An 11,607-nucleotide genomic window follows, 5' to 3' on the forward strand; every position below is an offset into this window, starting at 1 on the left:
GGAAAGAGGGGGGAGAGAAAAAAGGAAAAAGTGAGGCTAGAAAGAGAGAAAAAGATGGATGGAGGGAGAGAGGAGAGTGAAAAAGAGAGGAAGGGGGGAGAGAGACGGGGAGAGAGGAAAAAGAAAAAAGAGGGCAAGAGAGGGAGAAGGGAAGAGAGTGAGGGAGAGAAAAGAGATGGAAAAATTGAGGAGAGAGAATGGGGGAGAGAAAGGGAGGAAGAGGGAGAAAAAAAGAGAGGGAAAGTGAGGGAAAGGAGAGATGAGAGAGAGGGAGAAAGAAAAAAGGAAGAAAGGGGAGAGAGGCAAAGAGGAGATGGAAAGGGAGGAAAAAAAGCAAGAGAGGAGAGAGAAAGACAGGAGAGAGAGCAAGCAAGAGAGAAAGGGAGGGGGTAGAGAAAAAAGAAAGGAGAGGAGAGAGTAAAAGAAAAAGGGAGAAAGAGGGAAGAAGAGAGGGAGAGAAAGAAAGAAAAAAGAGGAGGGGGAGAAAAAGGGAGAGAGAGAGAAGATAGAAAAAAGAAGAGAAAGAAACAGGAGATAGAGGAGAGAAAGCCAGAGAATAAGACCAGTGAGAGAAAAAGTGGGGTGGGGGAAGGAGAGGGAGAGAGGAGAAGATAGAAAGAGAGAAAGAAAAAATGAAAGAGAGAGAGAGAGAGAGAGAGAGAGAATCTGTTGCTGCCCGCCCCCCCCCATCACACACACTTACCGGCTGGGCGTTGCTCCACATGTGGTTGGGCTGTTCCTGGCTGCCTGCAGCAGGCTGTGACTGGGTGTCTGTGTGTGCGCGTGCCCCTCCCCCCTGGCGTACCACTCCCAGGTTGTCTGCGTACCCCTGGTGGTACCCATACGACAGTCTAGGAATTGCTGCAGTAGGGTATACTGCAAGACAACCCAGAAGCACAGTAATTTAATACAAGTTAATAAATAAATACAAGAGAAACAAGTACTCTGATTCTATATGTGGCTCACCTTGTACATGAGTAAGGCCCACTGGCAGACCAATTTAAGGAAAAAGACACTCTCAACTACTTATGGCCAAAAGCATGAAATAGAAGTGAATACGGAATTGCTCCACTGAAAGCACTTTACAGAAGGAAAGCTTATTAGAAGGTCAAATCAACATTTTTCCCTTTCTCAGAACATCCTACTTCTATAACCTTGTTATAGAAGTATGATGGGACTGCTACTACTGCCACTCTTACGGTCTGATTCAAAATGAAATGTAGAAGGGCTTTCCAACTTCTCCTGACACTTCTCCCAGAGGCTGTGCTGACTCTCTGTGGTCTTACGCCTGCTGCCTGGGATCCCTGGATGGGTGCAGGAAACAAAAGCCGGAGGAATCAGGGAGAGTTCAGAGACCCTCATAGGAGCAGTGGGGGGAGTGACAGGAGCCTGTGGGTTGCAAATTGGACAGCTCTGAATTCTAGCATCAGCAGCCAGAAAGTGAGACTTGTACTGAAGACAGAATGTCTACAATGATCATTTGATCTCCAGTTTAGCAGAGTTCAGTTCATGGTACTGTAACACCCTCCACAAAGACCACACAAAATCACAACTTTTATATCAGAATAAGCCACCTGCACAAACAAAACCTCCTAAGAACACCTATTCAATTTGGCAGCCTCAACACAGAATTGCTTTAAAAAAAGCTATCAAGTACTTTATTTTTAAAATCTACATTATATACAGATCAAGAAAGGCCACAGCATTTTTTCAACATATACACCCTTTTAAAGAAGAGGGCTTTATGAAAGAGACAAGTAACAGAATGAAGTCCAATAACAAAGGCATATACCCAGTACAGCATTTGAAGGAACATGAAGTCCTTACACCAGTTCTTTTGTTTTAAGTTAATCTTTCACAAACAGTGGTATGTAAATGTCCTATATTTTATGTTACTAAAGGACCCAGATTAATTTGTCCCTGTTACTTACATGAATGCACAGAAAGCATACCAGGACCTACCATATGATCTGTGAATTTCATCACCCTTAAATACTGCATCATAATAGAAAAGTAGGGAGACTTTTCTGGCTCTGGGCTGGAACAACCTATCCTAAGTCAGAGGCAGCCAGTGCCCATCCTCATGGTAGCATAGGAGAGCACCCACAAATGGCACCCCCTACCTCTGAAGCCCTTTGTCCACCAACCAGATTCAGTGGTTCTACAGGCTGGATCTGGAACATGGGCAATAGGCTGCCAACCCCAGCCATAATATACTTCTTTCACTGATGTTCTGAATCTAGTTTTAAATGTTGTCAAACAGAGTATCTTCTACCTACCTTATGAAACCTTCCAAACTGGTGGTAGCAGGTCAAATACTAAAAATGTACAGTACTAAAGAGCACTGGTATATCACCAAATTAAGAACTTCAATATGTACTCATCAGTGAGACCATAGTCCTTGCATTAATTTACAGTCCACTATGAACAAGTATCTGCTGCATGTAAACATGACTAACTATAGATAAAATACAATCATAAACTTCTGTAAAAGTTAACAAAATATCTTCTTAAAAAAACAAAGTTAGCCTATTACTGCATTGTTTACAACTGTAATAAAATAGTACAACCTTTTGGCTGTTACCAGTCCTGAGTTCACTGGGATAAAAAAAATGGCCCTAGCTCCTGGTTAAGGTCAGTACCCACTCAGTACATTTGAGCAGAAGTCTTCCACTAACTTGCTGAAGGAATTCCACTTAAGTGTGATGTTGTCCATTGAGAAAATTATATACCAGGAACTGGCCCGTGCCACAGTACTGTGTTGCAAAGAGTTTTCCATCAGGAGTTGGATCAGAGAAAGCAATTTCTTCTTTACTCAAATATGAGCCATATATAAAGTTACTCCTGTTTAAAAAAAAAAAAAAAAGTTACTTTGATGAAGCAATACTGCAACAATTACCTTCCCTCAATTCAAGTCAGATAATCCTCACATAAGGATCCATGGAGTTTTAAAATGGCAAAACCAAGTTTGTCTGTCACCAGTGGGGTATTAAACCGTTTTCTCTAAATAACTAGAGTACACTTCCCTAATTTTTTAATAACTATATACAAGAAACAGTTATAAGTAGTCATAAGCTAAAAATGTAGTCCCATGCTGGCTGGCATACATCTGCATAGCTTGACAATGCACTAGAGATTCCAATAAAGAAATAATAATAAAGGTAGATAGATGCCAAGAGGCATCTGAAGAAAGGAAATTTTTATAAGAAAACTTCTCACCTATTCTTCATATTGATATCTAGTGACCCTACACACACAATTTGGCACCATAGAACGTAACTACAACAAGAACTATGTAGAAGAGAAAAGACTGTTATGGGTGATATCTTTTATTATATCAACTGCATGGTTGGGAGAAATTTAGACAAATCTTTGAGTACAAGGCACCCTTCTTCATGTTAGCCTTTTCCTGGTAAAAGGTAGTGCAATAAAAGCTTGTTTATCCACTTCTAGCTAAATAGCAAAAGAACATGTTTGTTTTTTAGATGCCTGTCCTACATCTGTTCTATTAAAGGATATAACCTCTTGGACCAATAAGCTATTAATTTAATGATGCAAGCTGTCAGAAAACAAAAGTTCTGGTATGCACCACACCTGTCATCTCTCCCATGGCTTGGCATTTCTGTTTTTCTGGAAAAAATGAGGGAAAATATTTCAAAAGAGAGTTTGATTTAATTAATCTGTACAGAAGTTTTATGGACTTCAACGGTGTTACTAGTCTTGATACTGAATTTATCTATCAATGCTATTTCCTATGAGCTGTAAAAAAAGAATCATTGTATTCATTTTAGAATGGATTTAGCATTGTATTCTAAGTACCGTCTGATTAAGTGGAGGAAAATACTTGTGTTCTGCAATTAAAACTACCAGAAATACCAGGGTTCTGAGCTACAAACAACTGGCAGCATGCAATTCCTGAGTTGTGTGAAGACTGAGTAGAAATGATGGCCCAAGACACCACTTGGTACTGGGGTAAAAGTACATCAACGGATTCAGCACGTTTAAGAACACAGCATATTAATGTACATAATAGATAAGATACTTTCAAGATGTTTATCATAAATGACTCTATAACCTTTTGTTTGACAAAGTAAGACAATGGCCTGAAAGTGTTTTCTCCTCCCTTTTTACCTTGGGGAAAAACAAGTTCAGGATATCAAAACTTTTTCTATTTTACCGGATATATTTTTGGTGGACTTTGGTTTATGGACATCTGGAGCTCTCCAAGACCTTAACTGAAAGCAACTTCAACAGTCAGAAGAAAAGCTCTTGTTAAAGAGATACCAAGGGACTAATCTATAAAATGTCCAGGTTATTATACCTGCTTGCAGATTAAGGTAGAATGCATTAACCTCTAGATCAAAAAAGTAAGATTTCAGTCAAAATGTGTTGAGTCTATGAAAAAAAGTGAGAGAGAGGATTTCAAAAGAGCTTGATTTCATTCACCAGAGAAGTTTTGTGGACTTCAATTGTGTTACTAGTCTTGGTAGTGAACGCACCTGAAACACCCACTAGAAGAGAATACAATAGAATCTGCACATCTTCCATTTTTTACACTTATATTGCAGCAGTGCCCAATGTATGCTGATGTTCCAACTGCTTTATTCTGAAAGAAGTTTAACAGTTATCTTCTGACTGACATTTACGACCATGTAACTAGTTGGCCTCCTATATGGCTCAAAGAGATCTTACACAGATTTTTTTTTCTTATTTTGGAATGCAGGTCTGTTGGGAGGGTGTCAAAGCTAGAATTAAGCTAGTGAAACAGGTCAAAGACAGTGAATTCAAGGACTGTTGAGGATTTTTCCATTATCTTTGATTTGGCTTTAGTCAGCTAAGGTAACTGTATCCTGTAAATAAGGTAGAAATGTAAACTGAAAGAGCTTTTTGGTGTTGTCTGGGGAGTAAACTTTTTTAGATCCTAATAAAAAAACATTTAAAGCAGCTTAATGGAGAAGTACTAAATATCATAAACTTTCTAAAATTAAAATCAAAGTCCAATTATCAAATGCATGTGCTCATTTGATGGTGCCTTTGATACTCCCAGGTTCTGAAAACAACTTTCTAACCCTTGTATTAAAAAAAGTTTAGAAACTGGCTGGTTCTTTCCAGGGAGGGACTTAGGCACTGCAATGCTTAACAGTAAAAGGCCTAACTATTAAAAGCCTTGCTACCATAATCCACACCCCAAGTTAGCTACTTGAGCTTCTTTCCAACACAAATGCCTCAAAATCAGAATTTTTGAATCTCAACAGTAACCTGCCTGAAATAGTCCAGAACAAATAAGGGAGAATCAGGTACCACTTAAATTGTAAACATTTTTTTTTCCAACCTACCTGTTCTCAAAAAAACAAGTGAAGTCAATATCCGAGCAGTTAGTGCAAAGAGGCAGATCCAGATTTAAGTTATTTCTCTTCCTGAGTGCAGAACAACATTCATCATTTCAGGTGAATGGTTTAACCACCAGGCAACAGCATATTCTAGTGTGGGTTGTCAATCTCTTCTGTCAAATAGCTTCATTGGGCAAGAGAGACTGAACTACAACCTAGTAGTTAAGACCCTTACCTGCAAGGGGAGATCTGAATTCTAGCCCTTGCTCTAATGAACAATTAAGTGTTCACTGAAGAAGAAAAACAGCCATGAAACCTGCTTCTCAAACCACTAGACTCCAAAGTCATGCTCACATTCTCTATGGTTGTCCAATGGATATTTTGTGCAAACAGAACAGCTTTAACAGGAAGGGTTGAAAGAACCCCTCCACTAAAGCATTGACTTGGGAAGCAGAAAACAGAAGCTCATATCCGCTCAAGCAAGGAGTTGAGCCTGTAACACCCACATTCTGGCTGACTAATGTTCACTTATAAATGAACATTTTTCGTCTCCATATGACAGTCCTTGCACAAAACCATGAAACCACTGAGATATTGGCTAAAAGGAGGGCAATGTTCTAAGTGTGTTTTATGCAGATGCCGCACAGAATGGGGGCATTACATCCAGAAATTCTCTGAACATGCCTACTATATTAGGCCTCTGAGGCAAGATAGATGGAGGAATGCCTAGTCCATAGATCCCAACATAGCCTAGGATCGAACTACAGGCAGTCCTTGACTTATAACGTTTCGAGTTACAATGTTTCGCACTTACAACTTTTATAAACTGACACCCTGTTTCAACTTTAGGACGTCAGTTTCGAATTACAACAGTTGATCCGATGTGACACCACGCCAGTGAACAAGATCACTGTGTCGCTCACCTCCCTGGAGAACATCTGTCCAAACTCGCTTGGACACTTTAAGAAAGCAGACAAGACTCCAAAAAAACTTGCAGCCAAGACTCCTGAGAAGACTCCAGCCAAGAACCCTTCAAAAAGTCCAACCAAGAATCCTTCAAAAAATCAAGCAAAGTCACCTCAAAGAAGTCCTTCCAAATCAATATGATTGCTATTTACAATATAAATACATTAATGTAGCTATATTACTCATCTATAATTGATAGAGTACAAAATTCTGGGGTATTTTTGGTGAACATAAGGTACCAGGCCTTGGTTCAGGAACCAATCCCCCATTTATAACATAGTTTTTTATAAGAAAATTGGTTCCGAGTTACAACGTTTTGACTTAAGATGTGGTTTTCAGGAACCAATTGTGTCATAAGTCCGAGGACTGCCTATAAATGCTTAGTTACTCAGCATGGTCAGTACTCACGTGATTCTGGTATGTCCAGTAGGAGACACACAGGCATCTAGTAACTTCACTGGTGGAATCTTAGGAACTTTAAGCACCTCCAAAGATAGGCAATAACTGAGCAGAGGTTTGAGGATCTCAGTTCTGAACCTAGGTGCCTTACTGCCACTGGACATTCAAGAGAAACTGTAGATCTAGCCCTTTAGAGCATGTATACACATGCTCCAGGGGAGGGGGGCATAGGCTTTAATCAGAGCAGCTCTGAGAGCCACTCTAATGAAAGTGCCCAGAGCATTTTGTATATCAGCATCCCCATGCTGAAAAATGGTGGCAGGGGTGATTTAACTAGAGCTTGTTGAACGAGCTTTAGTTAAAGTGCCCCCACTGCCATTTTTCACCATGAGGACAGTAATACAAGAGACACAGGGGTCTGCTGGAGAGCAGTAATTAACACGCACCAGCAGACTCAAATCAAGTCTGCTCCAACATGCTGTAATTACAGTGCGTTGGAGCAGCTTCACTGCTCATGTATAGGCGCCCTTAGCGTTTAGCCAATGTGGGATAAGTGCCTTGAGCCACGCAACTCCACAAAAACTGAAAAACCTCAATTAAGTCTCAATGACCCTGAAATCATTGTCACACTAGGGTTAGGATACACTACAGGAAGAAAGGAATATGCATGTAGGTATGCAAGCAGAATGGAGATAAAGATTATATTTTTGCTTCTTACTTTAAGGTTAGAAAGGATGAAAAAAAAAGTATAAAAGCTATAGCCAACAGATTTGGTCACAACACTTAAACCATACTTGAAGTCCGAGTGTTAAGAGTGCCAGAGCCCTGTTTTCTTAAGTCACTTGTGACTCCAGTTTTATCCTGAAGTACGCTGACTGCACAAATGTGGTCTGTGTTAGCCGAGCTATTTTGTAACATACAAAATATATTACAAATGTATTTTCAAGGAATTTTTTCTGGTGAAGGCAGGCCCTAGTTATTTAACTAGTTGTTAAACTGGCTGTAAAAACTAATACTGCCAGCTGTACTCAGATGTATGTCCAATTTAAATGAAAGGCCTAAAAACCCATGAAGTTTAAGTCAGACAAAAATGTTACTGTTAATTCAACCTGTAGCCCAAATTATTAAAAGTAATGACTTTAATAATACCTAAGACATTCTATCATCCGAGAAGCAATTTTCTTCCGGCGCATCATGCTGAACACCCAAATTCGACTAATCCCACAGATTGCAGGCTCAGGAGAAGTTGAGCAGCACCAGGCTTTTTGCCTTTCAAATGTGACTTTGTCATTTTCTGAGCTAGCTTCTGGAATCTTCTCTTCTATAACTCGATAGCCCTGAAAAAAATGGCAAAGTATAACGCAAAATTAATTACTCCTAGCTGCAAATGAATGGTAGTACAAGATAATCCACTGTACTTTAAAATTTTAAATTAAACGTATCCACGCACTAACATACTATGTTACTTCAGCCAAAAGAATAAGTTATCTGACCATAAATAGTTTAATTTTAGTCCCTTTTAAAGCCACCACCCACTTTTCAAGTGCCATGCGTTAGGGGGAAAGGGTTGCATAAAAATTACAATATTGAAGAAAATCAAAGTACAATTACAAATTTATTACGAAATTTATTTCTATTTTTATTCCTCTTCAAAATTTTCTTCTCATTCCCTGTTCTCTCTCCTCCTGTACTTTCTGAGGGGGTAGGAATATCCATCCATTTTCCTACATAAGTAAGTAACTTATGTCAGGGCCTACCATTTTAAGGTGAGTATCTAGCTGCTGCAAATATCAATGGCAGCAGTTCCCAACTAGGGCTGGATGGCAAGATTTCTCACAAACCACTATATTCTTCGATCCCTGTTACCCAGTTTGCCAACTTAATTAACAGCTACTGTGCAGCTACTATCCCTGTGCTTACAGTTTTCCCTTATTAAGGGAAATCTAAATCAAGGGACAACTCTTTCATTTGCGGCTAAACTCTCTTTTTACTTCTTACGGTGGGATAAAAGCTATCAGAGGGACAATTAACACAGTACAGCTGGGGCACAGTAAGTCCCAACCCATGTTAAATTTCAGACGCACAAATGTTGCATGCATGATCACACCAAATTATCTAAGTGGAAGCATAATACAAAAAAAATTGTGAACCAGTGGCCCATAACTCAAAGTGCTGTATCTTATCTTCTAACAGCATGGAGATTAGTTCTGTAGGATCTTTTTAATTACTTTTAAGTGAGTATTTTCTGTCTCCATATGAGAGTCCTTGCACAGAACGAGGAAATAGAAGTAAGAGGCTGACTACTGTTGCACATTCCTGTAGGTGGCATAGACTACATGCTTAAGCTTCACAAGTAGGATCTTAAATTGCACAGACATCTTACATTGCAGATTTACGAATCAATTGCAAAATCTCCAGAACAGAATTTTAATAGATTCTCTGGATCTGGAATACCTAGCAAACATAATTAGCCACTAAATACTGAAATCCCAAAGACCGATAAAATTCTGGATACACTTACCCACTGTATATGCTCAGCAATTAAACATCCAATCACTTTTTTGTCATTAGAAATAAAGAGAAGTGTCTTTGTTCTAGAATAGCACATAAGCGGAGCTTGTTGAAACCCCAAGTCATTGTCTACCATTTCTCTAATCTCTTCAACCTGTCAAAATAATAAATGAAGATTAATATACAGTAGAAGACCTCCATACAAGAAAATAAAAGCCAAAAATGTAACAACGGTTTGAGTTATACAAGCACATCTGAAGCTTTATTCTTCCATAAATTCTAAAGGTTATTAAGCAATCAGGACTCATGGTAGAAGTGGTATCTTTTATTAAACCAACTAAATTTTTGAAAAAAAAATTCTTTAATTGCAAGCTTTTGGGCACAAACACCCTTCTTCAGGCACGGGATAAAAAACTGTAGTTCTTCTGGGTATAAATGAAAGTTCATATTTCATAGGAGAGTTGAAGGTGTGGTAAAATCTCCTGTTTGGAACAGTTCATTTTATATGCAGATTAGGTTCAGGGTTATTAAGAAGGGCTACTGAGAAGTTCCAAATGAAAGCATTCACAAATTTATTTAAAGAATGCTTAATTAAAAACATAAGACATTTCTTTTGATCAACTTTCAGTGGTTTCAAACTGTATGCACCCAGTCATTTCCATCATCACAATGGATCTAGTTGAGGCTAAGAAACAGGCTTCACAAAATCAAGTGTGAGGTTTAGTATTCATTTTAAACACTGAATGAAGCCAATATTTGTAGCTTCATTCTTGACACACAGTTCTCAGAACAAGGGGTACATAGTGTTGGCACTGGATTTATGATGCAGACACCTTGTTTTGGGCAGACCCAAAACCCGTAGACTGACCACGACCTTTTTCTTTGATAATAGGCAAATTTTATTGATAAACAGATAACTTTATTGATACAAAGCATATAAGAATAATGCAAACAATTTTATATTTACCAGTTTTAGAGATGTTATCAGAGGGAAGGTACGTTTGGCCAGCATGCAAGCTTTATCCCAAGGTTCTTTTTTTAAATGTTAGATGTTAGCAGCCTAGAGGTCGGAGCCTGTGGCTCCCCCCCTTCCTCTGACTGTGGTGGATGACAGGCTGGTGGTGTGCCCTTTGTACATGGTGGCCTTGGATTTCCCTTTTGAGGACCCTTTGCTGCTCCGAAATTTTTGCTTTTGTATTTTTTTTTTCTGATTACTTTTTATTTTGGGGCATTGCCGATTGTTTACTTGTGGTTGTGATACTGTTCATGTTTTGTTTTGTCAGCATATTTTTGTTTTACAAACCCATCACATGCGCACAGCTTAATTTTTTTTCCCAGATTTTTTTCTAATTTGGTCCGTTCCCCAAAACCGGAAATCTCAAGAGCTCTGCAGCTGGGCACTGTGACCTGGTGCCACCTTATTTTATGTTAGGGAACACAGTGCGGTACATGTTTATTTTTCAGCCTATGTGTCTGTTTGCTGCTTGCCTGTTAGACACAGTAGCCCATAGGAAACTTTTACAAACAGGCTTTTTAGAAATTAATTAACCCTTGCCATTGCCCTGGACCATTGTTTTAATACAATATTTACTTCACCTACAAGCCAATTTTTAAAAGCAAACCTTTAAGTACCATTCTCTAGCCATCACTTAGCACAAAGTAACACTGTACCAAGATGCACAATGCTTACTCTGCACATATCAACTCCCCAGCTGGGAGCAATACAAAGCTTATTTGCATGTAAACAGTGCTGCACTAATGTGGCTACATTACCTCCATGTGGGGAGTTAGCATAAAGAGCAGACATGGGGCACCTCAACACAGTGCTGTTTGGCACCATATAGACATACCAAAAAATACATCTTCCTCCGATTCGCCAATGAGAGACTCTGAGTGGATGACAACGAGTGCAAAGCAAAGTGCAAGAATGTGGACTGCAACTGATATCCCTTTCCTTGAACTCTCTGCCTTTACTAAATTCTTGAGATATGAATGACTAGGCCAACTAAGCCAATCTTGCCCAGGCTTTTCAAAACCAGTTACTCCAATTTAACTTATTTAACAATTTAACTATTTAACTAAGTATTAACTACTATACTACACCCCTTTGGCCATGGCAAGGCAGATATTTCTCAGTTCTGACCAATTACAGGCAATCCTCAACTTATGACTTTGATGTATGATGAACGGCACTTACGACCTTTATAAATTGACACGTTTCAAGGTTTCAATGTGGGTTTCAACTTTATAACGCTGGATACAGCTGTGTCTAGCTAGTAAGTCTGGAAGGGGAGGGGGGGGAGGTCAATGCCCCTGCAGTGAAGGAGAGACTGGAGCTGGGGCTGGGGCAAGCGTGGCCCAGCCAGGGAAGGGGGGCACAGGACAAAGGCGCAGCTAGTCC

At 39.3% G+C, this 11,607-nt stretch overlaps 1 protein-coding gene across 1 annotated transcript in view; it reads right to left on the reverse strand.

Annotated features, from left to right (window-relative positions):
• Positions 1-1,631: 1,631 nt before the first annotated feature.
• The window catches only part of ESCO1 (establishment of sister chromatid cohesion N-acetyltransferase 1), a 50,028-nt gene continuing 40,052 nt past the window's right edge, over positions 1,632-11,607 (reverse strand). The window contains exons 8-10 of the mRNA XM_006027933.3: positions 9,217-9,360; positions 7,845-8,032; positions 1,632-2,844 (exon numbers count right to left, since the gene is read on the reverse strand). Coding sequence (XP_006027995.1) covers positions 2,697-2,844; positions 7,845-8,032; positions 9,217-9,360 — 480 coding nt within the window. The 3' untranslated portion in view covers positions 1,632-2,696. The remainder of the gene's footprint in view (positions 2,845-7,844; positions 8,033-9,216; positions 9,361-11,607) is intronic.

This window comes from Alligator sinensis, unplaced genomic scaffold (genome assembly GCF_000455745.1).
Source record: "Alligator sinensis unplaced genomic scaffold, ASM45574v1 scaffold677_1, whole genome shotgun sequence".
In the NCBI taxonomy this organism is placed as follows: domain Eukaryota; kingdom Metazoa; phylum Chordata; order Crocodylia; family Alligatoridae; genus Alligator; species Alligator sinensis.